Below are 25,720 nucleotides of genomic sequence, written 5' to 3' on the forward strand. Positions count from 1 at the left end.
TATATTTTCAAGGTAGAACTACACAACATGGACAAAATTGACAGTATTTAGGTTTACTTCTATCAAGGAATTACTTTTCTTTTAAAAACAAAACAAAAACTTATACCAAGGTCAACTGGAAAATTATACAAATAACTGTACAAGATTTTGTCTGAAGTTGAATTTGGATGCTCAGCATCCTGTTTTTGTAATCCCCAACCCCACCAAGCATTTCCAGAAGTATCCTACATCCAGAGCCCTTCAGGTTCAGAATTTGAAAAATACAGATCTGTAAGAATAACCATCTACACATCACACAAACATGCCTTAATAGATGATGTTGTGTCTCTGAGCACAACAGTGTAGTGGGACTTGGCCAACACCTAACTAGTGTCAACCCTGCTACAAGAAAGGAAGCTGCTTGCAGTAGGTGTGGTAGTGCAGAAACAATGCAGCCAAGATGGACCATTTGCCAAGTGGGCTCACTGGACAAGGGAAGGCAAGTGCTCTTGGCAGCTATGTTTTTAGATGCCAGCTTGTCTGGACATAAAAATGAAACAGAGGTGGTATCATGGAGGGCCAGTGTTGTGGGTGGAATTTGTGGAATTTGTCCCCCAAATCTCATATGTTGAAGTCCTTATCCCCAGTGCTTCATGTAACCTTGTTTGGAGATAGGGTCTTTACAGAAAAGTGAAAACAAAGTCATTATTGTGGATCCCAATCCAATATGACTGGTGTCCTTATAAAAGGGAAATTTGAACCCAGAGACAGAGGGAAGATGAGGAGAAGAGAGAAAGGAGGAAGGACACCTATAAGCCAAGGAAAGGCCTAGGATGGTCCTCGCCAGATAGCCTCAGGAGCCAATTCTGCTGACACCTTGACCTCAGACTTCCAGTCTCCAAAATCATGAACAACTCTTTTGCTGAAGCAGTCCAGTAACATGGCACTTGGAATGGCGGCCCTAGCAGATGCATAGCCTATCTGCCCACTGATGGTGAGAAGAGAGAGCGTTAGAGCAGCAGGATGCCTGTCCATGTTTCCCAAAGTATGCCCCATGGCCCTTCGGCGAGTGTAGTTCTGCTGCATACCCTTGGGTGGTGCAGCATGAGAGATTTCAACTTACATAATCATGTACTTACCTTGCTGTGTAAATGCTTCTAAGAATAGTTGCACAACTCAAGGTTTAAATGCTACCAAAACTATAGGCTTAAATGCTAATTTTAAAATGGATGCAAAAGAAAACGATCTCCAGCTGGGGTCCAGTGAACACCCATCCTTCTTTCTGAGAGTTTTGCTACCTTCAGCTCCAACTGCCCTCCAGGCCTGTGCATGCATGTGCATACATATACACACGCTTTGTACTTTCATGCCCTCACCAAGGAGGCATGGAAGAGAATTTGTTGTTTGTGAAAAAAAGTAGACACTCAAGTCCCTACTTCTCCAGATGTTGGCGACACCTACCTTTCTGCAGACCATTCTTCCATCTTTCTCTGCTCTCCCTCTTTTTAAAAATTTTTAAAAATTTTTTCTAATTAGTTATACATGACAGTAGAATGCATTTAAAGAGAGCCAGGCCGACCAGCAATCTGAGAAGATTGTCAGCGCCCCAGGTCGACCCACAGCTGCATTTGGTGAAACCTGTGCCAAGGAAGGTGAGGGCTGGACGCCTTCGTTCTTCAGATAGAAAGACACACCAAGATCCCGTGGGAGAGGCGGGATGTTTATTTTATAGGGAAAAGGGCTCTTGGAGCCGTGAATAGCATGCACAGATAACTTTATTGCGTGTGTGTTATGGTGATGGTGACACGGTTTGCACGGAAAGGGGTTAAAGAATGTCCGAGTTCCCACTCTGGCACCTCTCACCATTCCTATTTCCTCTCGGTCTCAACTTCCTTCTTTCGATTTCTTGCGGTCTCTCTCTTCCTCATTCCCTCCCCGTCTCTCACTCCCTCTGTAGTCTCTTTCCATCTCTTCCTCTTTCCTCATCTCCCTCCTCTACCTGCGTCTTGGCCACCCAGCTTTCATTCGCCAGGAACCCCGTCCAGGGCGGGCGCGCACACGACGCCAAAACCGCCATTGGCAGTGCGCGCCCAGGGCTGCGGGGAGGCGGTCCCCGCGTGGTGCACCCCGCAGCCCCGGCCCGCGGCATCCGGAATCCCCAGCACGCCCGCGCTCTCCTGGGTGGGCGCCCTGCGCTCCGGGAAGCAGAAACTGCAAGTCTCCACCGGTTCGGGCGGCGCCCCCGCACAGCTCCCAGCTTCCATCGCGGCGTCTGCGGGGACAGGAGAGGACGTTGGCTGGGGCTGCCGCTGCGGCCCTGCACTCCTCTACCCGGCCGCCGCACGCCCGGACTCCAGAAATCTCCTTTTATCTAGGAACTAAGGGCCACGCCAGGCTTGTCCCTCCAGCACTGGGCTTTCAAATCCACACACACACACACACACGCACGCACGCACGCACGCACGCACGCACCCACCAGGGTGACCTCCTCCCGGTTTTAGTTCAGAGAGCCTGCGTCCTGCGATGCTGATGGCTACCTTATACCTGCACTTTCTCTTTTGGCCCAGCCGTTTTAACCGGATGTGTCCCAGACTTCTACATGTTAAAATTTGGCAAACACTATCCGTATAGAAGCAGGCAGTAGGGCTGGGGATGGAGCTCAGTGGAAGAGCAAGTGCTTAGCACGCGCAAGGCCCTGGGTTCAAACCCTAGCACCCAGGGAAAAAAAATCCTAATTCAGCAGCAGGCAGTGACAAATCAGAGGGTTGGCCCGAGTCTTGTCACACAAGCAGTTAAGAGGGCGAGGACCCCCATTTCACACACTCACCCTGGGAGGACTTGATCCGGGCTCTGCACGGCCCCTTGGGGGGCTGGCTGGAGAGTGGATCTCCCCTCCTCTTGAGGAAGCAGGCCAACGCCACCAGGAAGCAACAGACTATGGCGCAGAGGCAGAGCCCTAGTGTGCTGTAGACTAGGGCCAGCTGTTCGGGGCTCAGCTTCGATCCTAGAAGGACTGCAAGACAGTGTAAGACCTTGAGTTCAAGGGGGACCCCACTCCTCAGGGCCCTTATCTGAAGTGTCTTCTTAAACCAGCAGCCATCCTAACTCCTGTCCCACCTCAGAAACCCTCAGTTCCCCTTCCGGTCAAAGTCCTTCTTTTCCCCTTCTTATGCCCAAGCCATCCTTGTGGCCATCCCCCACTCCCAGTTAACTGCTCTCCTCTTTGACTCCTGGAGAGGTGGGATTCCTTTCCTGACCTGAGGCTTGGCTAGTATGCTTTCTGGGTCCTGGAGGAAATTGACATCCACTTCTTCCAAGACCTCAAAACTGGACACTTCTTGAGCTGGCCCTTTCTGTTGTCTCTGTTTCCTAGGGAGTTGATGGGAATGGTCCCAGAGATAGATGGATGTGTGGATGACAGTACAGGAATGGTGTCTCCATCTTCTCTGCATCTGGCTCCTCCTCCAATGAGGAGCCTTCCTGGATGAGCTTATACTTCGAGGTCAGTACCAGCAAGATTACTAACCAGCCTCCAGACTTGGGGTGCCAGAGAGATCCACTGCCGGGCCAAAGCCCTCCTTTGACTTTTTTCTTATCCCAAGATGTTCCTGGCCTTTGGAATTGGGATGTGAGCTAGGTCCTCCAGTGGAAGGACAGATAGCTAGATGTAATATAATATGTACATATTGCACTCATGCGTGCAAACTTGTGTATGATGGGACCAGTTACTGAGCCCATTCTATGTGCTGGGCACTTTGCACAGTAGTTTCCTTAATCTTCTGACTCCATTGGAGGATAGGATGCCACTTAAAAAATTGAGATATTGCTGGGTGTGGTGGTGCGCGACTGTAATCCCAGCAGCTCAGGAGGCTGAGACAGGAGGATCCCAAGTTCAAAGCCAGCCTCAGCAAAAGTGAGGTGCTAAGCAACTCAGTGAGACCCTGTCTCTAAATAAAATACAAAATAGGGCAGGGGATGTGGCTTAGTTGTACAGTGCCTCTAAGTTCAATATCCGGTACCAAAAAATTTTTTGAGATATAATTCATATACCATCAAATTCATCATTTTAAAGTATATATTTCTGTGTTATTTAGCATTTTCACATATTTAGCATATTCAACCATCTCCACTAATTTGAGACCATTTCTCTTGCCCAAAACAACCCTGTCCCATGAACTCTGCCCCCTCTGCCTTCAGGCTGGCTGACACTCTCTGCTCTCTAACTCTATGGGTTTGCCTGTTCTGGATATTTCTTATCAATGGAGTCAATCAATGTGTGACTTTTTGCTTCTGGCTTCTCTCACTCAGCACTGTGTTTTCAAGGTTCACCTGTGCATAGTAGTGTCTCAGAACTCCATTTCTCTGTATTGCTGAATAATATATTCTGCGTGTGGATAATACCACATTTTGTTCATCTACTTGTCACTTACTTGTTGGGCATTCAGGTTGTTGCCACTTTTTGGCCGCTGTGAATAACACTGCTATGAATGTGCGTGTGTGAGTCTTCCCATGAATGTGTTTTTAAATTTTCTTGGGTGTGGATGTCATTCCATTGCTGGGTCATTCCATGATTGCTTTTTAAAGAACTGCAGGACTGCTTTCCACAGCACCCCCACCATTTTACACTCCATTTTGTAGATGACAAACCTGAGTCTCAAAGTCATATTGTTTGTTCCCAGTCTTAGATTTGTAACTGGGAGCAGGTCTGACAGAGTCCCAGGCCAGTGCTCTGGGTCAGTATGCCAGACAGAGACGGGCCACAGGGCAGGTACTGCCCCTCATCCTTACACACACTCTTAGATTCAAGTGTTGATGATGTGATGGAGTTGGCAGGATTCTTAGTGGTCGTCTGGTGTCACCATGGCATTTACAAAGTGGGGACAGGAGCTCTGGGTGAACTGGTACCACACCGAGGCCTGTGGTGCTGTCTCGTATGTGCCATGCCCAGAGCTCAGAGAGCACACAGAGGAGGGGATCAACCACGGGTGCTGGCCTGTGGTTCTCAGGATGTGGTGCTGCACATCCGGAGGCTGAGGCCCACTGCTCCCACTGGCCCCTGGAATAAAACAAAAATGTCCTACTGGCTGGACCAATGGGAGAGAAGCCAGCAGCCTTTACAGCAGAGACAGAAGGCCAGCTACGAGACAGAGTAGAGATGGACTGCCATGATAACTCAAGGAGGAAGACTAAACATTTGCAGATGCTGAATATTTTCAGCATGAGGTTTGAATGGACCACAAAAGAACAGCCACTGATACCACGTCCTGGAGGAGTCCTCTCCCTTCAATTCTGGTCTGAGTCAGGACTCATTTTACCCAAGAAGATGCCCTGGGGGTAACCCTGTGCCAGCCCTGGCCCTACACCTGAAGCAGGCCTGGCAGCCGCAGGTTTTGCTCTCTTGGGAGACGTGAGCCATCATGTGAGAAGTCTAACTGGAGAGGCCACAGGAAGAGACCCCATGGAGTTGGACAGGCCTGAGAACAGATGTAGGAGGAGCAAGGTGAGGCCACCCCAGCATCAGAGCCAGGCCTTCAAGGACCCCATCCCTAGCACCATCCACCTGGTGGCCCCAGGCAGACCAGCCAGCCAGAAGACTTGCCCAGCTGAGCCCCACACAGAACTGCAAAAAATAGTAGAATGTTATTTTTAGGGCACTAAGTTTCCAGTGGCTTTTCCATGCTGCATGGATGACCATCTAGAGCCCCTCTGTTTTTAGGGGATTAAAGGACTTTTCCAGTTTCTCTGCTTTCCTCTTTTCCCAGATCAAGGATTTGAGGTTTCCTATGGGAAGTGAAAAATGGTCCCTACCTAGAGACCTGCTCATAAGTCATGCTTTTCAAAACCCTTAGACTAAGAAGAAAAATGCATATTAAAACTATATAAAAGAAAAAGAGTCATTTTCTACCTGTCCCACAAGGGGTGTGGAAAAACAGGCACTTTACATGTTGTTGGTGGGGGTTGTCTCTTTTTAGGGTCGTTTGAAACCATCTATTGCCATTTATTTTTAGTTTTTAGTTTTTTTAGTACTGGGGGGATAGAACCCAGGGGTAAGCTATATCCCCCAATTTTTTTTTTTAATTTCCCTATCCAGCATCACTAAGTTGCTGAGATTAGCCTCAAACTTGAGATCTTCCTGCCTCAGCCTCCTGAGTCACCAGGGTTACAGGTATGCACCACTTTTCCCAGTCATCTACCACCATTTAAAATGTAATTTTCTGATTCCTTTGATTGATCCACTTTCATATTTAGGGGTGTGTCCTCTTACATACACACAGGTATCCGTTGCAGCATCATTCACAGCAGCCAAAGACTTCAGACATGCTAGGAGTCTAGTAGCAAGGACAGTGGATTGTGGTATGTCCAGGAGATGGAATACTATGCAGTCACTAAAACAAATAGGGTGGGTCTGTGTGTTCTGAAAGGGAGCAATCACCAAGAGACTTGGAATGACATAGCATGGTGGGCACTCTGGATGCCAGCAAGGGTATAACCGAGGTGAGAAGATGTGAGTGTGCCTCAGAAGATTTATGTGTGAAAGAAGAGATAAAAAACTGCAATTCATTGCTTCTGGGAGAGAAACTGAGAGGCTGGAGGTGGGATGGAGATTTTTCCCAAAAGCTTTTTAAAAATAGTCTTTAAAAAACGATGTATGTGTATCATTTCCAAAACAACACCTAATAGTGGCAATCGGATTCCACATTTCTCTAATTTATTCCCCCGGTGCTGGGGATGGAACCCAAGGCTTGCTAGGCAAGTGCTCTACCACTGGGACCACATGCCAGCCCATACCTGTAAAGAGTCATGTGAAGCTGACCAGGAAGGATGGGGAGATCACACAGCAGGTTTTCTGCTGCTCAAAAGTCACCTAGATGGCCTTGGTCACCATGTCCTGTGGCAGTAAGTGCCAGGACTCTCCTTGGGAAAAGGAATAGTCTGCACTGGCTCAGTGGGGACATATTTGTCACTTCTCTACTTCCTTTCATTCAATCTTGAAGGTCACTCAGTTCTCAAACTCAGGAACCACTTCCGTTGGCCTCCTGTGACCCCTCAGGCCAGGCCACGCCCAGCTCCATGTGGTGTAGAGCCCTAGCTCTGTGCTCACTCTACCCTGATCCCAGAGAGCATAGGAGCTCAGCACAGGTGTTAAACCCAGGGCTAGGCACATGCTAGGCAGGCGCTCTTCCACTGAGCTACATCTCTAGTTGGTGAGCAAGTTTTTGTCAGAAGAGATGCCGGTGAAAATAAGTTCAGGGTAGATGGCCCCTGTTTGCAGTTCCCAGATACTACCACCAGAGGGCATTGCACAGCTTTGCCCTCTAGAGAGCCAGGCAGGCCCAGGGCATAGTTTATTTCTCAGCCAATTTTTGCTAATTTTGTTTTGCTTTTCTCTCTTTTTTCCCCCCTGCTTTTCTCTTTACGTCTGTTTTCTAAAAAAATGTTTTCAAAGCCATCTCTCATCTAAAAATGGAATTTTCTAGACTGCTGCTGTCCTAGCTCGGGTTTGGGGCAACATTTTCCATTCCTGTGACTTCAACTGCCACCTTCTGGGTGGGTGAAATCCAAATTTTCCAGATAAGATGCTATCCAGAACTTCAGTTACATGCAGGGATCCTGGCTGTCCCCAAACCTGGCCTTACCATCACATGTGGTGTTCCCACTCAAAGCTCAGAGTGTCCTGGGGACACTGTCCCTTACAGTGCCCCCCCAAGATATGCCCCCTTGTAACCTGCACATGTGATGATAGTCTTTCCAGATGTAATTAAATTAAGCTGGAGACTAGATCATCCTGGACTAGGATGGGTTCCAGATCCAATGACAAATGTCCTTAGATGACAAGGGATGAGAGACAGACACAGAGGAGGCCATGTGAAGATGGAAGTAGAGATTGGAATGATGAGGTCACAAGCCAAGGAATGCCTGCAGGCACCTGAAACTGGAAGAAGCAGGAAGGATCCTCTCCTGGAGCTTTTGGAGAGAACACAGCCATGTGCAAACCTTGGTTTTCGACCTTCTGCCTCTAGAACTGTAAACATGTCAATGTGTGTTGTTTTAAGTCACTTGGTCTATGGAGCAAGATCACAGCACCACAGGAAGCTAACCTAGTTCACCAGCAAGGGCAGCTGGTCCTCACATGCCAGCTACCATACACACACACACCAAATGTGAAGTCACTTAAGCCTTGAGAGAGCCCCACGAGGTCATTATGGGTGGGGACAGTTGGGGATGAGCAGTATTGAAACTTCCCCAGGTCACCTGGGAGGTGGTGCTGGATGGAATCCAGGTGCAGGCTGGTCAAGGGCTGGCTCACAAAACCACCTGCAGGTCTTAGCGTAGGACCCCAAGGGGCCCATGGGACAACTCCAGGGGCCTGTGACTTGGAGAAACAAGCAAAACAAAGATGTCCTTTCTCTAATGGCTAACTGAAATTTAGCTTCTGCTTCCATTATATATGGAGGCCACCATGAGCTGCATGAGCAGCAGGTATGGCCCCTGTCCCCAACAAAATCACAAATTCCTCTTTAGCAGTTAAAGAGCCAGACATGTCCTCTGTGCTCCTGATCAGTTTGAAGTCCCCGGGCCTGCCACTTGAGTTGGTTGCTGGATGCATGAATACTGAAGCACCTGGGTTAGTTCTGTCACTGGGATGTGCTCCATGATTTGATAGCTGCATCTCAACGTCAGTGGTCTCCTGGTCACCCTGTCCATGTGATCCCCCACCCATGATGTGTCAGTGGTACAGAGGCTGTGACTCTGAACTGGCCAGACGCAAGGGCCTTTCCCTCACCTCCTGATCTCATGCCTCTGTTCTACCTCAGGTCCTCGTCATCTGTGGCCCCAGTATTGCCAGAAATAGCCTCTCACACAGGGCCCATGCTGCTATGGTCGTCATCCATGCCCCCAGAGGCAAAGAGGAAGATGTCCTCACAGTCACATTCTGACCCTCTTGTCCAGTTGCTGCCTCCCTGCCTCTAGCTGGACACTGGCCTTCCCAGCCTGGCAACAAGGGCCCTCTGTCATCTGGCACATGACTCCTCCTAGTGCCATCTCCAGCTACTCCTGAATGCTTGCTGTTCTGTCTCAGTTCCCCTCCTCCTTCTCTGCAAGATGTCATCCTTGGGATGCACCTCTCCAGGCTACACCACGGCCAGAGAGGAGGATGGTATATATACATGTGTGTGTGTGTGTGTGTGTGTGTGTGTGTGTGTGTGTGTGTGATTGAACCCAGGGACACTTAACCACTGAGCAATATCCCCAGAACTTTAATTTTTTTTTTAATTTTGAGATAAGATCTCAACTAAGCTGCTTAGGGCCTCACCAAGTTGCTAAGGCTGGTTTTGAACTTGTGATCCTCCTGCCTCAGCCTCCCAAGTTGCTGGGATTACAGGCGTGCACCACCCCCACCTGGCTGTGTCTCTATATTTTGATGTTTGAGGTTTTGAAGTCTCCACCATCCCTTGCCCCAGCTGGGTTTTGTTATCGCCAGACAGAGATTACTTTATCATTTGCATAAGTCTTGTCTGTAGTCTATCCCTCCATGAGACTGAAATCCACAGGGTCAGGACAGGATCCTGCCCTTGCTGCCCCCCCACTGCACCGCAGGCCTCCCGTGAAGGAATGGCAGTTCTGAGTGGGCTGCATGAGAAACCTGGGGTAGGGTGAGGTGGGCCTGGCAGGACTACGGACTTGTGGTGGGTGACAGGATTCAGAAAGCCCACAGAGGGGACAGGGAACAGAACAACCATTCCACTGGGTTCAGTAGCATGGTCACATGGTGTCTTCTGCTCTCTGCCCTCAAATAGTCCACATCTGGGTCTGTCCCCTGTGCATGTGGCCTCAGGCTTCCTGTTTACAGTCCACACCAGCCCAGCCCCTGCCCCAGCAGCACATACAGGTATGAGAGGAGAGAGCGGAATAGAGCTTAACCCCAGATCACCCAGATGCAGGGCAGGGACAGGGTACAGCAAGAGAGTCACAAAGTCTCTGAGGTTCTGGTAGGGTCTGTGGTGTCCCCTGGCTGTACCGTGGTACAGTGGAGCAGCCAAAGCTGCAGGGTGAGGCACAGTAATGCTGACCCCACACCCTCCCAACATGTCCTTATACACACCCACCCACACATCATGGGAGCTCTATCCCTGGAGCCAAGATGAGGCCCCAGGTTTCTTCCAAGTACCTTTTGGAGAAGTCTTATCTGGTGATCACAAGCAGGAAGTGGCTAACCTCATCCTATGGGCAACACATGATCTTCAGGAATCAGTAAACCCATGGGTGCTGCCCTGGGTCGTCCTGCTGTTGTAGGGTGGACAAAGCCCAACTCAGTCACATACTTGCCATGTGACTCAGGGAGTCACTCCTAATTCTAAGACTCAGTCTCTTGATCTGTGCAAAGGTTAAGACTGACCCAAAGGGGAATCTACTGCACTGGAGGTGGGAAAGGTTCCAGGCTGGTGGGGAAAATCAGGTGTGTCACAGTAGGCAGGGAAGGTGTACAGGCCATCAGACACTGGCAGGGAGGCAGACACTTCCTTCTTGGTTGGTTGATTGTCCCTCTGTATCCACGCACCCCACCCCCATCGCATGAATCTGTAGCGCCTCCCATGAGAGAGGCTGTGCTGCACTAAAACTGGTCACAAACTCATCACAGCTACAAATTCTTTGCCACTCCTACCACCAAGACATGACGTCTGTTTCTCCTCTCTTGAATCTGGTGACTTCATGACTTGTTTGAGTAACAGAATGCTGTAGCAGTGATATAACTAATGTCTGGTGTAGGTAGCATGAGGCTGTGTTTCTGTCCCTTACTCTCCTCATGAGAAGGACAAGCCTGGTCAGCTCACTGGTGCCAGGAGGAGGATAAGAGATGCAGGAAGTGGGGCTACCCCAGGGAGCCAGCCTGACACAGCCAATCCCTGACTCATGAGGAATTCTAAGCCACTGAGCTTATGGATGACAGCTAACTTGACAGCAGACAAGAGTCAGAGATGAGCCAGGTGTGATGGTACCCACCTGTAATCCCAGCAACTCAGGAGGCTGAGGCAGGAGGATCACAAGTTCAAGGCCAGCCTTGACAACTTAGCAAGATCCTGTCTCAAAATTAAAAATTACAAAAAAGTGCTGGGGATGTGGCTCAGTGGTAAAATGTCTTAGGGATCAATCCTCGGTACCAAAAAAAAAGAATCAAAGATGACAGGCTAACCAAGTGGAGATTGCAGCTGAGAACCTCCATTATCAGGGCACACCAGACCTACCCTTTGGCATTCTGGCCCTGGAGCCTGGCCTTCTGGAAATGCTGTCACCATGAGGAAAGTCATAGCAAAGGAAAGAAACCAATCAACTCTCTGGGAACTCAGACCTGCTGTTTCTCCAGGGGCAGCTCCAGGGTCTCTCAGGTGCTCACAACTCCACATGGAGTCCCCCTCCATTCTTCCCAACACCACCTAACAGGGTATGGAGTCGAGTTGTTTCCTAGAAGAACCAGTCAGATTATTTCTGACACCTGGCACTCAGTAGCTGCCCAGCTCAGCAGGACTCTTCTTACCATGTCCAAAATGGCCTTAAAGTTTTAAGTAATATCTCTTCCTCTCATTCATAGGAATTCTCCATTTCCTCTAAATGGAGGCTGAGATTTGGCGGAGGCCTGGGATGGCCTCCTGGCACAGTGCTCACACAGGTAGGGCTGCAGAAAAAAAACTTGCTCATTTGGGGATGGCTGGTGGGGGTGGGTGAGGAGAGGCTGGTCAATGGTACTAAGTCACAGGAGAAATAAGTTCTGGCACTCCACTGAACAGTAGGGTGGGCTTAGATAATAATGTACTGTATGTTTGAAGAATGTAGATGAAAGGATTTTCACTACAAAGGAATGACAAATATTTGTAGAGATAGATCTGTTTAGGCTGATTTGAACTTTACACAACAAATACATGTATCAAAACATCACATGGTACTCCATAAATTGTATAATTTTGTGTCAGAGTACATACAAATTTTAAAAAGAAAGAGATAAAAAGAACCTTAGCAGCCTTCATTACAAAGGTCCCTCTCTGGTGAGAGGTAATTACTGGTAAGGTAATTTCTTCTACTTCTTTCTTGCCCACACACTTCTGGAAATTTTGTCTAAATTGTTTTGCTATCCTGGTTTCTGGCTACTTGCCCGGACTCTGGGCTTCTTATATTGCAGATGCTTCTTTTTTTAATATATATTTTAGTGTCCATGGATCTTTATTTAATTTATTTATACGCAGTGCTGAGAATCAAACTCAGTGCCTCACACGTGCTAGGCAAAGGCTCTCCCACTAAGCTGACTCCAGCCCTTCAGACTCTTTTTATCAAGGCTTGGTGCCCAGTCTCCCCTGCATTTTGACCCTCAACACCACAAACTGACTCCAGTGGCTTACCTGGACCTGCCTCTGAGCCTCTGTGCTCCAGTCCTTGGTACCTTCCCGAGTTATCTGACCTGGTTTCCGTCTCCCCAGTCTGCTGCCTCCTGAGTTCTGGTGGAAGGTTCACTTGACTTCTGAGTTTGTTCTCACAGAAATATTCACATTGCTTGGGGTGCTGTCCACAGATGGAGATGCAACTGATGCAATCTCTCAGGAGATGGTCATAATATTTGCCTTGCTCCTTGTGGCAACTGAGTGACTCTGGGAAACAGAAACAAATGATGCTACTGGGTGATATGGACCTGCAGAAGCTCTGGGTATAGTCTCAAAGGACATCAAAGTTAAAAATAATTACAGTCCAATTCAAAAAGCAATTCCAGAGTAATCCAAATCTTTTTACAAATTGCATTTTACAAACTGAATTTATACAAACTGAAGGTTATGAATTGTCCTCTAAGTACTGTTCTAGCTGCACTGCACACATTTTGATATATGGTATTTTTCCTATATCTAGTTCAAAACGTTTTTCTTTTCATTATTACTCCTTCTTTGGCCTATAGATTCTTTTAAAGTACATTTCTTAGTTTTCAAACATTTGAAGATGTTCCACTTATGTTTTAAAGTTGATAATCTAGATTATTACATTGGCATATAAGATATTTACTTGCATTTTTCAAACCTCATCAAGAAAAAATATATTTCAAATTAGCATGAGGAATAGAGGGAAAAGGTCAGAATCCTCTTTGGCAAGTTGTGGGAGGGGGTTGGAAGTAAAGTGGGAAAGTTGACATTAGTAGCATTTTGTTTGTTTTAAAAATAAATGGGAATCACAGCAGCTTAAACAAGTATCAGTGTCAAGGAGCAGAAGCCAAGCAGATTAAAGTCCAAGCACAACAGAACCAACACTGAGTGTATAAAGAAATCTACTTAGGAGCTGGGGGTGTGGCTCAGTGATAGAGTGCTTGCCTAACATGCAAGGGGCCCTGGGTTCCAGCCCCAGGACCACCAAAGAAAGAAAAATATTTGGGACAATAAATTTGCCTTCCAGAAAGTCTAAGAATATTTTTATTTTCACAAGTAAACTTTCTTTTGTCTTTAAGATACTGTAGGATATGACTAAAAATACAAACTTCAAAACCAGGCAGACTGGGGAAGTCCCTCTTCACCACATGCAGGCTGTGCAGTCTTCACTGCTCCACACCTCAGTCTCCCCACTTCCCAGAGAGGGGTAATGACAATGCTGGTTCTTAGTGTTGCTGGGCAGAGTCGGAGAACCCAGCACAGTTACTGGCACCTAGCACAGGCTCGGTTAAGGGAGGCTTGAATAGAATATTCACTAGAGCTTCTTCACAATACACCCCCCCCACACACACACCCATACACACACACACACCTGTACACACACACACACACCCGCACACACACACACCTGTACACACACACACACACCCGCACACACACACACACCTGTACACACACACGCACACACACACACCCCACATCTTTGATGGAATAAAGAGATGGACAGAAAGACCACAGCACTGGGACCTCAGGAAGACTTAGATGGCCCTGCAGGGCCTGCCCCTCTGTGCGGTTCCACAAAGCTGCCAAGACTGCCACCACCCCTCGTGGTGCAGGGTCAGCCCAACACCAGTGTTTGCAGGGCTTCTGTGTCCCCCTCCCTTCTTTAGAGGCCCCGTGTGCGTGCCACAGGTGGTGCCATAGTGCCCCGACCACTCGCTCTCACTGCCTGACCTTGACCTCTCCCACTCTGCGTCTCAGGATCCCCTGTCCTGTCTTCCCGTCTTTGTGCCTCAGCCCATGCTGGTCCCTCTTCCAGGGCTCCCTTCCCTCCCTGCTGACTTCCATATCCTATGAACTCCAAGAACATGTCCCCATCAGCTGAGGGGGATCCTCCCAACTGTGGCTTTTTATGATACTTACTCTTTTTTCTGATCAGATGACACCCTCCTTAAAGGATCAGTCCAGATTCCTATTTTCATGACATTAGAGGGCTCCATATATATTTGCAGGATGAAACCATGAAAGTTCTAATTCATTAGTGAGCAGTGTGGTTCAGAGTCATGGTTTCTGAGTCAGAGTCCTGGGCTCAAATCCTGACATCTTCACTTTTCAGCTGTGTTACCTTAAATAAGTCACTCAGCCTCTCTGAGCTCCACTCAGTGAGTATTTATGATATTTACTACGTGCCAGGCACTGTGCCAGACTCAAATCAGACATGGTGTCCCCCCTCGGAGAGTTCAGTCTAGTGACTGCGTCAGATATGAAACAAATGCAAAACAAGAAAAAAAACCATAATAGCAAATTATGGTGAGTTCTATCAAGGAAAAGAACAAATTATTTAAAAAGATCAGTGAACAACAGATATTTTTCAAGACACTCAGGGAAAACTGAATGTGGCCCAACTATCATACTATGTTAAGGAATTATTTATTGCAATAAGATGTTGAGTTTATGTTTTGGGGGACCTGATGTGTGGGGTATCCCTGATCTAGTATTTAACAGGTAAAAATGATATAAGGTCTTAAATTTGCTTTAAGATATACAAGCAAAAATGGTTGGAAAATAAAAAGGCAGAATTTCAATGACTGAAGCCAATGATGGGTACACAGGACTTTCTGTGCTATCCTAACTCTGCGTCTATGCATGGTTGACAATTCCTATGATAAAAGTTTTCAAAAGAAAATGACAGAAACTGACCAGAAGGGCCTAACTCCTAGTGGAGAGTCGAGGAGACCCCTGATATTTGGTCTGAGACCTGAATGTTGGGTAGGAGGGAGCTGAGGGATGATGAATGAGGGAATTGCATTTCGAGTAGAGGGAAGAGTGTGTGCCAAGGGCCTGGGGCCGGAAAGAAGGCAGCATGTTCAAGAAACTGAAAGCAGGGGACGTGGCGAGAGTGGGACGCAGGGCGAAGAAGTGCCAAGCTGTGCGTTTCCTCCCCTGACCCCCACTCTCAGCCACCAGACTGCAGTGGGGCCAGAGGGCGCTCTGGGGGCAGTGGGGCTGGTCCAGCAGCCCTGGGCCCAGGCTCCAGGACTCACTGCAGAAGGCTGTGCAGGGGCGCAGGCTCCGATGGTCACAGGTCGACTTGCAGGAGATGCAGCTCTTCAGCAGAGAGTCCCAGTACTGCTCTTTGGGGCAGGATCCCATAGCCAGCCAGCCACAGGCCCTGTGGAGCTGAGAGGTAGGGAGCATGAGGGCTGCTGGCAGGCCAACTGGAGCCCAGTGGCCTCCTCACTCAAATCCCCAAGGACTTTCTGTGTCTCAGTGGGCAGAGGGCACCCAGACAAAGCTGGCTCCCAATTCCAGCTGCACTCAGTAGTGCCACCTCGCCTATCCATGCTTCAGTTTCCCCATCTATGAAATGGTTATCCTGGGAGTCCCTCCCTCCTTCACATCAGCTGCACCCTGCTTGGCCCTGCTTTCTGCCCTCCTTTCAGGCTGTGCCTCTTTCTCCTACAGGACCTTTGCACATGCTGTTCCCATTACACAAAATGCTCTTCTTCCCCTCTCCAACTCCCTCGGTTGGTTATTTATTTCTCTTCCTTAAGATTTCTGATCTTCATTTCTTCAGGGAAACCTTTCGGACTCTTCCCCACACTGTGACAAGTCACTGATACACATTTGCAATGCCCTTTTCTTGTCACTGTGGTTGCTTTCCTTTCATACCATCTCCTACAGCAACTGTGGGCATCATGTGGGAGGGAGGGCCTGGACCAAATTGCTAGGTCCTCAGGACCTAGATAGTGCTTAGGACATAGTAGGTGCTCATTAAATTAATTTTTTTAAAGCAAACGTAGCCTACAATAAACACTCGATAAATGTCCATTTCCTTCCCTTTTCCTTGTTTACCATAGTATGAAACACAGTGACACGTGCAAAGTGCACAAGTCTTATGTGTACAGTTTGGTGATTATGGATACATGGTGTCACTTCAACCCACATTGAGAGAGAGACATTTCCTGCACCCTGGACTACTCCCTGGGTCACCCCACTCCCCATACCTAATCCCAGGTGTAGCTACCGTTCTAATCTTTCTTTGTTTTGTTGCAGTGCTGGGGGTCAGAGTAGGCAAATGCTCTGCCACGGAGCTACACCTCCAGTCCTTCTTTTTTAAATGTTATTGTATCTTTTAAATTTAATTATTTATTTATTTTTTACAGACGGCATTTTGATTCATTGTATACAAATGGGGTACATCATTTCGTTTCTATGGTTGTACATGATGCAGATTCATACCACTCGTGTAATCATACATGTACATAGGGTAATGATGTCTGTCTCATTCCACTATCTTTCATACCCTCCTCCCTCTTATTCCCTCTACCTAATCTCAAGTTCCACCTTTATTTATGTTCATGTGGTGCCAAGATTCGAACCCAGGGCCTCACACAACTGTAGCCCCCTCCAGTCCTTCTTATCACCAGGGACTTTTGTGTTTGGCTTTGTTTGCCCACATGGTTTCTGAGTCTTGCCTGCTCCGATGCTTGGCAGTCTGTATGTATTCATTCTGAGATGCATCACTTCTTTGATAAAATGCTCTGTCTGATTTTAGGACCCTTGCTTCTCCTCAACTTCTCATTGGTTTGTTTGTTTGTTTGTTGTTTGTTTATTGGCACTGGAGACTGAACCCAGGGACACTTTACTACTGAACTATATCTCCAGACCTTTTTATTTCTTCTTTTGAGACAGGGTCTTGCTAAATTGTCCAGGCTGGCCTTGAACTTGCCATCCTCCTGCTCAGTTTCCTGAGTGGCTGGGATGACAGGGGCATGCCTGGCTCCCCAGCATCTCCTTTTAAACTCTGCAAGGCATGTTCCCGCATCTATTTCCTACCACTCCAACACTTGACACGGTTCTGTTGAAAGATCATCCTCCCTCTTGGAGGCCATAGGCGTGGCATGTCTCCATGTGCAGTTGCTTTTAATACTACTAATCAATATGATTCAGATGACATAGAATACTGGGAAGATTTCATGTTGCTGGGACACAAAATAACATACATCCAGTTTAATATTAATACTTAGATGAAGTCATAAATAAGCAATTATGATTTGCTCAAATTTGTAAGGAGCCTGTGATTTCTTTTAGTATTCAAATTCTCTAAAGGTTATTTATAGGTATATGAGAGTATTCCTCTGAGCTTTGATGTGGTGTTTGGTCTTCATTGCTTTCTTAGTGTTAATGATTAAGTTTAAGGATATTTTTCCCACTTAATAAAAAATAAATAGGTTAATCATAAGTATAATTTGTCTTCTTCCTATGTCTAGTTCTTTAAAGATCAAAATAGAGTTTTAGTCTGCCAATGAGTACATGAAATAGAATAAATATTAAGTATAAGCTGATTCCTCTATTCTCTGTTAGTATTAACAAAAACTTTCCACTGTTAATATCTAACATTAGAGTTCTTGGAAAGGGTAACTGCTATAGAAACTTAATGACGTATTCTTTCAGGGAAATTAAAACTAAACAGAGCATGGTGCCCTCTACCTTGTTGGGAACTGGCTTTTGTTTTGTTTTTTATTTAAGTTATCATACAGTAAGAACATGTTTCTTGAATAAGATCATTAATTATACTCTTGAAGATTTTTAACTTAACATTTTATTGTATTAACCATGAAATGATGTAATAATATCAAAGAAAAAACATACGAAAAGATTCTGTGAACAATTAAGATTCAGATTCAGCCTCAGAACACTTGGTGTCTCTGTGTGCTGTTTCTCCACCATGCCAACGCCTCCCATCCACCTAGGACCCCCAACCCCTGCTAGGGCTGGACCCCGGCAGCATGTGCTTATTCTTTAACTGAGAAAACATGAGTGGCATCCCACTTAGCACAGCAGCTTAAACAGGTGAGTTTATCTTCTTTCCCTCCTGAAAACTTACAATAGACAGTAAAAAGTTCGTTTGTCCTCAAAGATAAAGACAAAGAAAGAAGTTGCTAAGGCAGGGGCCTGATGGCAGCAACATTTTGGAAGATGGAAGAACCGGGAGACCAGGGGGACTGACTCCCATCATTTATGCCCAGAGAGGGAAGGAGGCCACAGGCTTTCAGGATGTCTCCAGAACGGGAGGCACCAAGAGTGGCTAACAACAGGGAATCGGGCAGGAGGTGTGAAGCATGAAAGAGAATAGGATGGAAATTTATATAAAAGGACTTGGTCCCACCCAGATCCCCGTTCCTCATTGTCCACCCAAGCATTAGACTGGACATCTCCCCAGGCACAACTGAGAGTGCAAAGAGGTCCTTCCCGGCAAGAGGGGGATCCAGTGAGGATCCTCCTCCAGCATGGTGTCTCCCCTCTTCTCACTCGCTTTGCCTTTACCTGAGGGGTGCTGCAGGCAGGTTTGTAAAAACTCTTTCCACCTCACTCTGCAATAGCTGGAAATAAGCAGACAGTGTTCTGGGAAAATGGACCCAAAGGAAAATACTGAGACGCACTGTCAGTGGGAAAGTCTCTAAAGAAAATGGCCAAGTCCCTGCCTGATCACACTACAGCAAAGCATCCATGCCAACAGTCCCGTCCATTCCCCAGGACTTGCAACCAGCTGTTAGCTATGAACCAGAAACCAAGGGTCTGAAACTGGAGCACCACCCCCAGCACAAAAGAACTCAAACCCAGCAAACGGAAGAAGAGTGCCTGGGGCCAACAGAGGTGATGCAGGAAGCAGAAGAAGGGTTAAAAACAACAGCAGCAGAATTTCCTCAGAAATATAAGAGAATGTTGCATTTGTAAAAAAAAAAAAACAAAACAAAACAAACCAGTGCATTCTTTTTTAAAGAACATTCATAAGAATTATTAAAAATTAAAGATGTAATAGCCAGGATAAAAACATAAGTAGAAGGGTTGGAAGATGCAATTGAAGACATTTCTGAGATATGAAATGATAGAATCATTTCAGAAAGTCCAAAGATTGACTCGAAATTGAAAGATCTCCACAGCTGTCCTGGGATGTGAAGAGTTACAGCAGGAAGCTCTAAGAATCTGTCCTTCTTGCTAAACAACTGAGCTGGCAGCAACAAAGGAATTAACTATTTTGAAACTCTGGAGCTATCCAGGAGAGATCTTGAAGGAGACAGGTAAGTTTCAGGAACTTGGATGGATTTCCGCCTTGGCTTGGTAACGGCTTCCATTCCCTGGCCCCCAGACCCTGGAAGGCATCAGTGGGGACAACTGCCCAAGTTCCTGGTTAGCATTTGCTGGGGCCAGGATGGGCAATAAGGCCCTTGTCCTTCAAATATGGGGGTTGTGGGTTCTGATTGCTGACTCTGCTGCTTTAGATCACTCAGGGGCCAGCAGCATGGTTGATGTGGCTTCTGTAACCCCCTCTCCTTTTGGGAGCCAGACACTTAAGAAAATCTTTGTGAGGACACTGGGTGACTACAGAGATAGAGGAAGAGAAACATCAGTGAGTACACACAGCCAGGAACACATACTGTGCAAAAGGAGTTTGAAAAAGTCACAAGTGAATGACTCCAGTCCTTAATGAGCAAGATCCAATTCCTGAGGAGTGGGAGAATCAGATTTCCAGAATTACCACAACAAAATACTCAAAATGTCCAGTTCTCAAAAGTATCACAAAACATACAAAGAAGAGGGAAAACAGAATGTTCACAGGAAATAAAGAATTCAACATTCCAGATCTCCACGGAAGCCTGTGCATTGGAATGATCAGTCAAAGGTGTCGAATCAATAATCTTAAATATGTTCAAGGTAGCTCAAGGAAACCATGGACAAAGAACTAAAGCAAATGAGGAAAACCACGTATGAATAAAATAAGAATATGAATTAAGAGATGGAAACAAAAAAAAGGAACCAACATCTGGAAGCAACCAGATGCACTTCAGTAGGCAAACGGATGAAGAAACAGTGGCGCATCCAAACCATGGGATAATACTCGCCAAAAACAAAGGAGTTGCCGAGCCAAAATATCACAGAGTAACTCAAAATCCATATTACTAAATAAGCTGAACCAAGCTGGAAAAGCTACTGTATGATGTAAACTTTGACATTCTGGAAAAGTCAAGACTACAGAGATCAGTGGCTGCCAGGCATAGGTGGAACAGGGAAATTACTCTGTGTGACATGATAATGGTGGATATACAGGGACGTCTTCTTGTCCAAATATGTACACCACCAAGAGTGAATCCTAATATAGACCATGGACTCTGGGTGACGTGTCAGTGTGGGTTTATCGATTATAACAAATGTACCATTCTGGTGGGAGATGTTGATAAGTGGAGAGGCAGCTTGTGTTTTCAGGAAGGACAAGAGTAGATGGGAACTCTTTGTACTCAATTTTGATGTGAAACTGAAACGGATCTAAAAATAGTTTACTTTTTTTAAAAAAGGAACCAAACAGAAATTCTGGAACTGAAAAGTACAATAACTGAATGAAAAACTCACTAGAGGGAGTTATCAGCAAATTTAAATAGGCAGAAGAAAGGACTGGTGAACCTGAAGGTAAGTCAGTTGGGGAAATTATTGTCTGTAGAACAGAAATTTTTTTAAAAAAAAAGGATATGGGAAAAAAAATGAACTAACCCTGAGGACCTGTGGGACCCTTAGCAGACATATGCTTATAGGAGTTCCAGAAGGAAGAGGGACAAAAGGGCAGAAAATTTGAAGAAATAGTGACCCCCTGCAAATACTAGCAAACAGAATCCAACAGCACATCAAAAAGATTATTCACCATACTTAAGTTGGGTTCATACCAGAGATGCAAGGATAATTCATTATATGTAAATCAATAAATGTGATATGTCACATTACAGAATGAAGGACACAATATGATCATCTCTAGAAGTTCAGAAAAAAACACTTAATAATAATTTAAATTCATTTATCATAAAACTTCTCAATGCATTAGATGTAGAAGGAATGTACCTCAGGGGTGTAGCTCAGTGGCAGAGCACTTGCCTAGCATGCACAGGGCCCTGGGTTCCAGAACCAGCACCTAAAATAAAAAATAAAAATAGAAACAAAAAGTAATGTATACCTCAACACCATAAAACCTGAGTATGACAAAACTTGCTAATACACTGAAGAGGAAAAAGTTGAAGGATTTTCCTCTAAAATCTAAAACAAGACAAGGATTTCTATGCTTACCACTTTTATTCAATGTAGTACTAGAAGTACTAGCCAGATCAATTACCCAACTGAAGAGGAAGAAATGAAGGCATACAAATTGGAAAGGTCACTAAATTGTTCTTGTTTGCAGATAACATGATCTTATATACAGAAAAACCTGAAGAATCCACCAAAACACTACTAGAACTAATAAAAGAGCTAGGAGTGATGGCACATGCCTGTAATCTTAGTTACTCAGGGAAAGTTAGGCAGTGGGATTGCAAATTCAAGGCCAACCTGGGCAATATAGGGAGACCCCATCTCAAACATCAACAACAAAAGCCAGAAATGTTCAGTAGAGTTGTAGGATACAAATCCAATATACAAAAATCATGGTGATTCTATATTCCAATAGAAACCAAGAAATCCCATTCACAATAGTTACAAACAAAATACCTTGAAATAAATCAAACCAAGGAACTAAAAGATCTCTGCAATGGAAACTAAGACACTGATAAAGAAATTCAAGACACAAACAGAAAGATATCCTGTGTTTAATGAGTTCTCAAATACCCCATTTTGATATTGTGAAAGTGTCCCTACTAACCAAATTCAAATGCAATCTCCATCAAAGTACCAATGATGTTCTTCACAGAAATGGGGAAAAACATAGTCCTAAAATTTGTATGGAACCACAAAAGACCTTGAATATTCAAAGAAAACTTGAGGAAAAACAAAAAAGCTGGAGGCATCACATGACCTGACTTCAAAATATACTACAAAGCAATAGTAACCAAAGCAGCATGGTACCAGCATAAAAACAGATGCATGGACCAATGGAACAGAATAGAGAATCCAGAAATAAATCTGTGAATTAATAATCAACTGCCTTTTGATAAAGGTGCCAAGAATATGCATTTGGAAAAGAATAATCTCTTCCATTAATGGTGCTTGAAAAATTGGATAGCCACATGCAGAAGAATGAAACTAGACCCCCATCTCTTACCAGTTATAAAAGTCAACTCCAAATGCATTGAAGGTTAAAATGCAAGACTCTGTAAAGCCATGAGAAGAAAACACAGGGGAATTGCTTTGGGGCAAGGTTTTGTTTGGATAGGACCTCAGATGCATGTAGGTAACAAAAAGTAAAAACAGACAAAGGAGATGGCATCAAACTCAAATGTTTCCAAATAGCAAAGGAAAAGACTGATAGCGAAGAGACAACCTACAGAATGGGAAAAAAATCTGACAAGGGTTAATATCCAGAGCATATAAAGAATTCAAACATATCAACATAACAGAAAACAAATAATCATATTAAGATATGCAAAGGAGCTGAACAGACATTCCTCAAAAGATTATGAAAACAAGTTTGACATCACTGAACACCAGGGTCATGCAAAAGAAAACCACAGGACATCATCTCACCCCAGTTAGAATAGCGATGATCAATAAGACAAGAAATAACAAATGCTGGCAAAGTTGTAGAATAAAAGGAACTCTTGTACACCATTAGTGGGAATGTCAATTAGTACAGTCATTATGAAAATAGTAAGGATATTATTCCTCAAAAAGTTAAAACTAGAATTAACTAGTTAATTGATCCAGCAATCCCACTACTGGGTAATATCCAAAGGAAATAAAATTAGTAGATTAAAAAGACATCTACACTTCCATGTTTATTGTAGCACTCTTCACAAAAACCAAGTTTGGAATTAAATGGCCAACAACAGATCAATATATAAAGAAAATGTGGTATACACACAATGGAATACTATTAAACTATAAAAAGGATGAAATTCAGTTATCTGCAAAACTATAGATGGATCTAGATGATATTATTTTAAGCAAAATAAACCAGACACAGAAAGACATATACCATATGCTCTCACTCTTATGTGGAATATAAAAAAGTTGACCTCATAAAAGTAAAAAGTAGAATAGTGATTACCAGAGATTGGAGAGGGAAGGGGAAGTGCAGGATGGGGAGAGACTGGTCAAGAGGTACATTATGGAACAGAGAGGATGTTCATTATATGGTAGGGTGATAATTATACACTGCTTATTTCAAAATATTTAGAAGAGAGGTTTTCAAATATTCTCACCACAAACAAATGACAAATGCATGAGGTAATGGATGTGCTAATTACCTTTATTTTATTATCATACAATGTACACATATATCAAAAATCATATTGTAACCCATAAATATGTACAATTATTACATGTAAATTGGAATTAATTGTAAAAGAAATAATGTCTCCAAACTTCCCCAAAGTAAGGACAGGCATGAGTATACACATTTGAGAAGCTCAACAAGCTCCAAGCAGGAAAAACTCCAGAAAAACTTGCACCAAGACACAGTATAATAAAATTATGGAACCCTAAGGACAAAGAATGTGAAAGTAGCAAGAGAGAAGTAATTTGTCATTGGTAGATTCAATTTTTACAAACTCACAAGACTTATCCATATGCTGTCTACAAAAGGCTTTATATTAAAGAACACAAAAATGTTAACAATAGAAGTATAACATTACCCTATGTAAATTTATGATTACACAAATGGTATGCCTTTACGCCATGTACAAACAGAGAAACAACATGTATCCCATTTGTTTACAATAAAAATAAAAAATTTAAAAAAAGAAGTATAAAGAAAGATACTTCATGCAAATAGTAACTGAAAGAGAGCTGAGGCAGATATATTATTGTCAGACAAAAAGACTTCATGCCAAATCCAAATAAAGACATCACAAGAAAAGAACATTATAGACCAACATGCCTATGAATACATATGCAAAAATCCTCAACAAAATATTAGCAAATTGAACCCAACAGCATATGAAAAGCAGCATTCACATGGTCAGGTGAGACTTATTCCTAGAAGGCAATTATGGTTCATCACATATAAACTGATCAATATTATGCACCACACTAAAGAATGAAGAATGATGGTGCACACCTGTAATCCCTGAGATTTCGGAGGCTGAGGCAGGAGGATTACAAGTTCAAGATCAGACTCAGCAACTTAGCGAGACCCTAAGCAACTTAACAAGATAGTCTCAAAATAAAAAATAAAAAAGGACTGGGGATGTAGATCAGTGGTAAAGTGTCCTGGGTTCAATCCCCAGTACCTAAATAAATAAATACAAGGAATAAAACTACACGACCATCTCAAATGATGCAGAAAGATCATTTGACAAGAAACAACACTTTATCATGATTTTTTTAAAAACTCAATAAACTAGGAAAGGAAAAAATCTTCCTGAACATGAGAAAGGCCATAAGTCAAAAACACACAGCTAATAATGTACTCAATGGTGAAAGACTGAAAGTTTTTCAAAGATTAGGAACAAGACAAGAATGCACATTTTTGCCACTTCTATTCAACATAGCACTGGAAATGCTAGCCAACGCATTTAGGCAAGAAAAAGAAAGGTATCCAAATGGGAAAGGAGGAAGTTAAATTATCTCTGCTCACAGATAACATGATCTTAAGTATAAAATATCCCTAAAATCTCCACATACATGCATGTGCATGCACACACACACACACACACACACACACACACACAACCTATTAGCAAATTGAACCCAACAGCATATGAAAAGCAGCATTCACATGGTCAGGTGAGACTTATTCCTAGAAGGCAATTATGGTTCATCACATATAAACTGATCAATATTCTGCACCACACTAAAGAATGAAGAATGATGGTAAAAGGTTTAGCAAAGTTCTAGAATACAAAATCAACACACAAAAATCAGATGAATTTTTATAGATGTACTATGAACAATCCCATAGGAAAATAATTCCACTTACAATGGCATAAAAAAGAACAAAATTCTTAGGAATAAATTCAATCAATGAGGCAAAAGTGTGTATTGAAAACTACAAAATATTGCCAGAAGAAACTAAAAATATCTCAACAAAAGATAGCCTGTGTTCATGGACTGGAAGATTTAATGATGTTAAAAGGTTAATATTACCCAAAGCAATCTACAAACTCAATACAATTTCTAACAAAATTCTAATGACTTTTTTTTTACAGAAATAGAAAAACTGATTCTAGAAACTCAAATGGAATTATAAGAGACTTTGAAAAGTCAAAAGAATTTTAAGAACAAAGATGGGAGATATACTTCCTATTGTGAAACTTACTACAAAACTTAATCGATAAAAAAAAAGTGTTGTTACGGCATAAAGATAGACATACCGACCATGGAACAGAATACAGAGCCCAGAAGTAAACCCTTGCACATTGTCA

The 25,720-nt window shown here is 44.2% G+C and overlaps 1 protein-coding gene and 1 non-coding gene across 3 annotated transcripts in view; one reads left to right on the top strand and one right to left on the bottom strand.

Annotated features, from left to right (window-relative positions):
- Positions 1–373: 373 nt before the first annotated feature.
- The window catches only part of Tnfrsf13b (TNF receptor superfamily member 13B), a 35,133-nt gene continuing 9,786 nt past the window's right edge, over positions 374–25,720 (bottom strand). The window contains exons 2-6 of one of the 2 annotated variants that reach the window (XM_047545855.1): positions 21,270–21,339; positions 15,422–15,557; positions 12,372–12,617; positions 2,807–2,992; positions 374–2,251 (exon numbers count right to left, since the gene is read on the bottom strand). In XM_047545855.1, coding sequence (XP_047401811.1) covers positions 2,001–2,251; positions 2,807–2,992; positions 12,372–12,617; positions 15,422–15,530 — 792 coding nt within the window. In that variant the 5' untranslated portion in view covers positions 15,531–15,557; positions 21,270–21,339 and the 3' untranslated portion in view covers positions 374–2,000. The remainder of the gene's footprint in view (positions 2,252–2,806; positions 2,993–12,371; positions 12,618–15,421; positions 15,558–21,269; positions 21,340–25,720) is intronic. The other variant, XM_047545856.1, reaches the window with a different exon arrangement.
- Trnav-aac (transfer RNA valine (anticodon AAC)) lies at positions 13,293–13,364 on the top strand. Its single transcript has one exon. It is a non-coding gene; the product is annotated as a tRNA-Val (tRNA).

Source organism: Sciurus carolinensis, chromosome 3 (genome assembly GCF_902686445.1).
Source record: "Sciurus carolinensis chromosome 3, mSciCar1.2, whole genome shotgun sequence".
Taxonomy (NCBI): domain Eukaryota; kingdom Metazoa; phylum Chordata; class Mammalia; order Rodentia; family Sciuridae; genus Sciurus; species Sciurus carolinensis.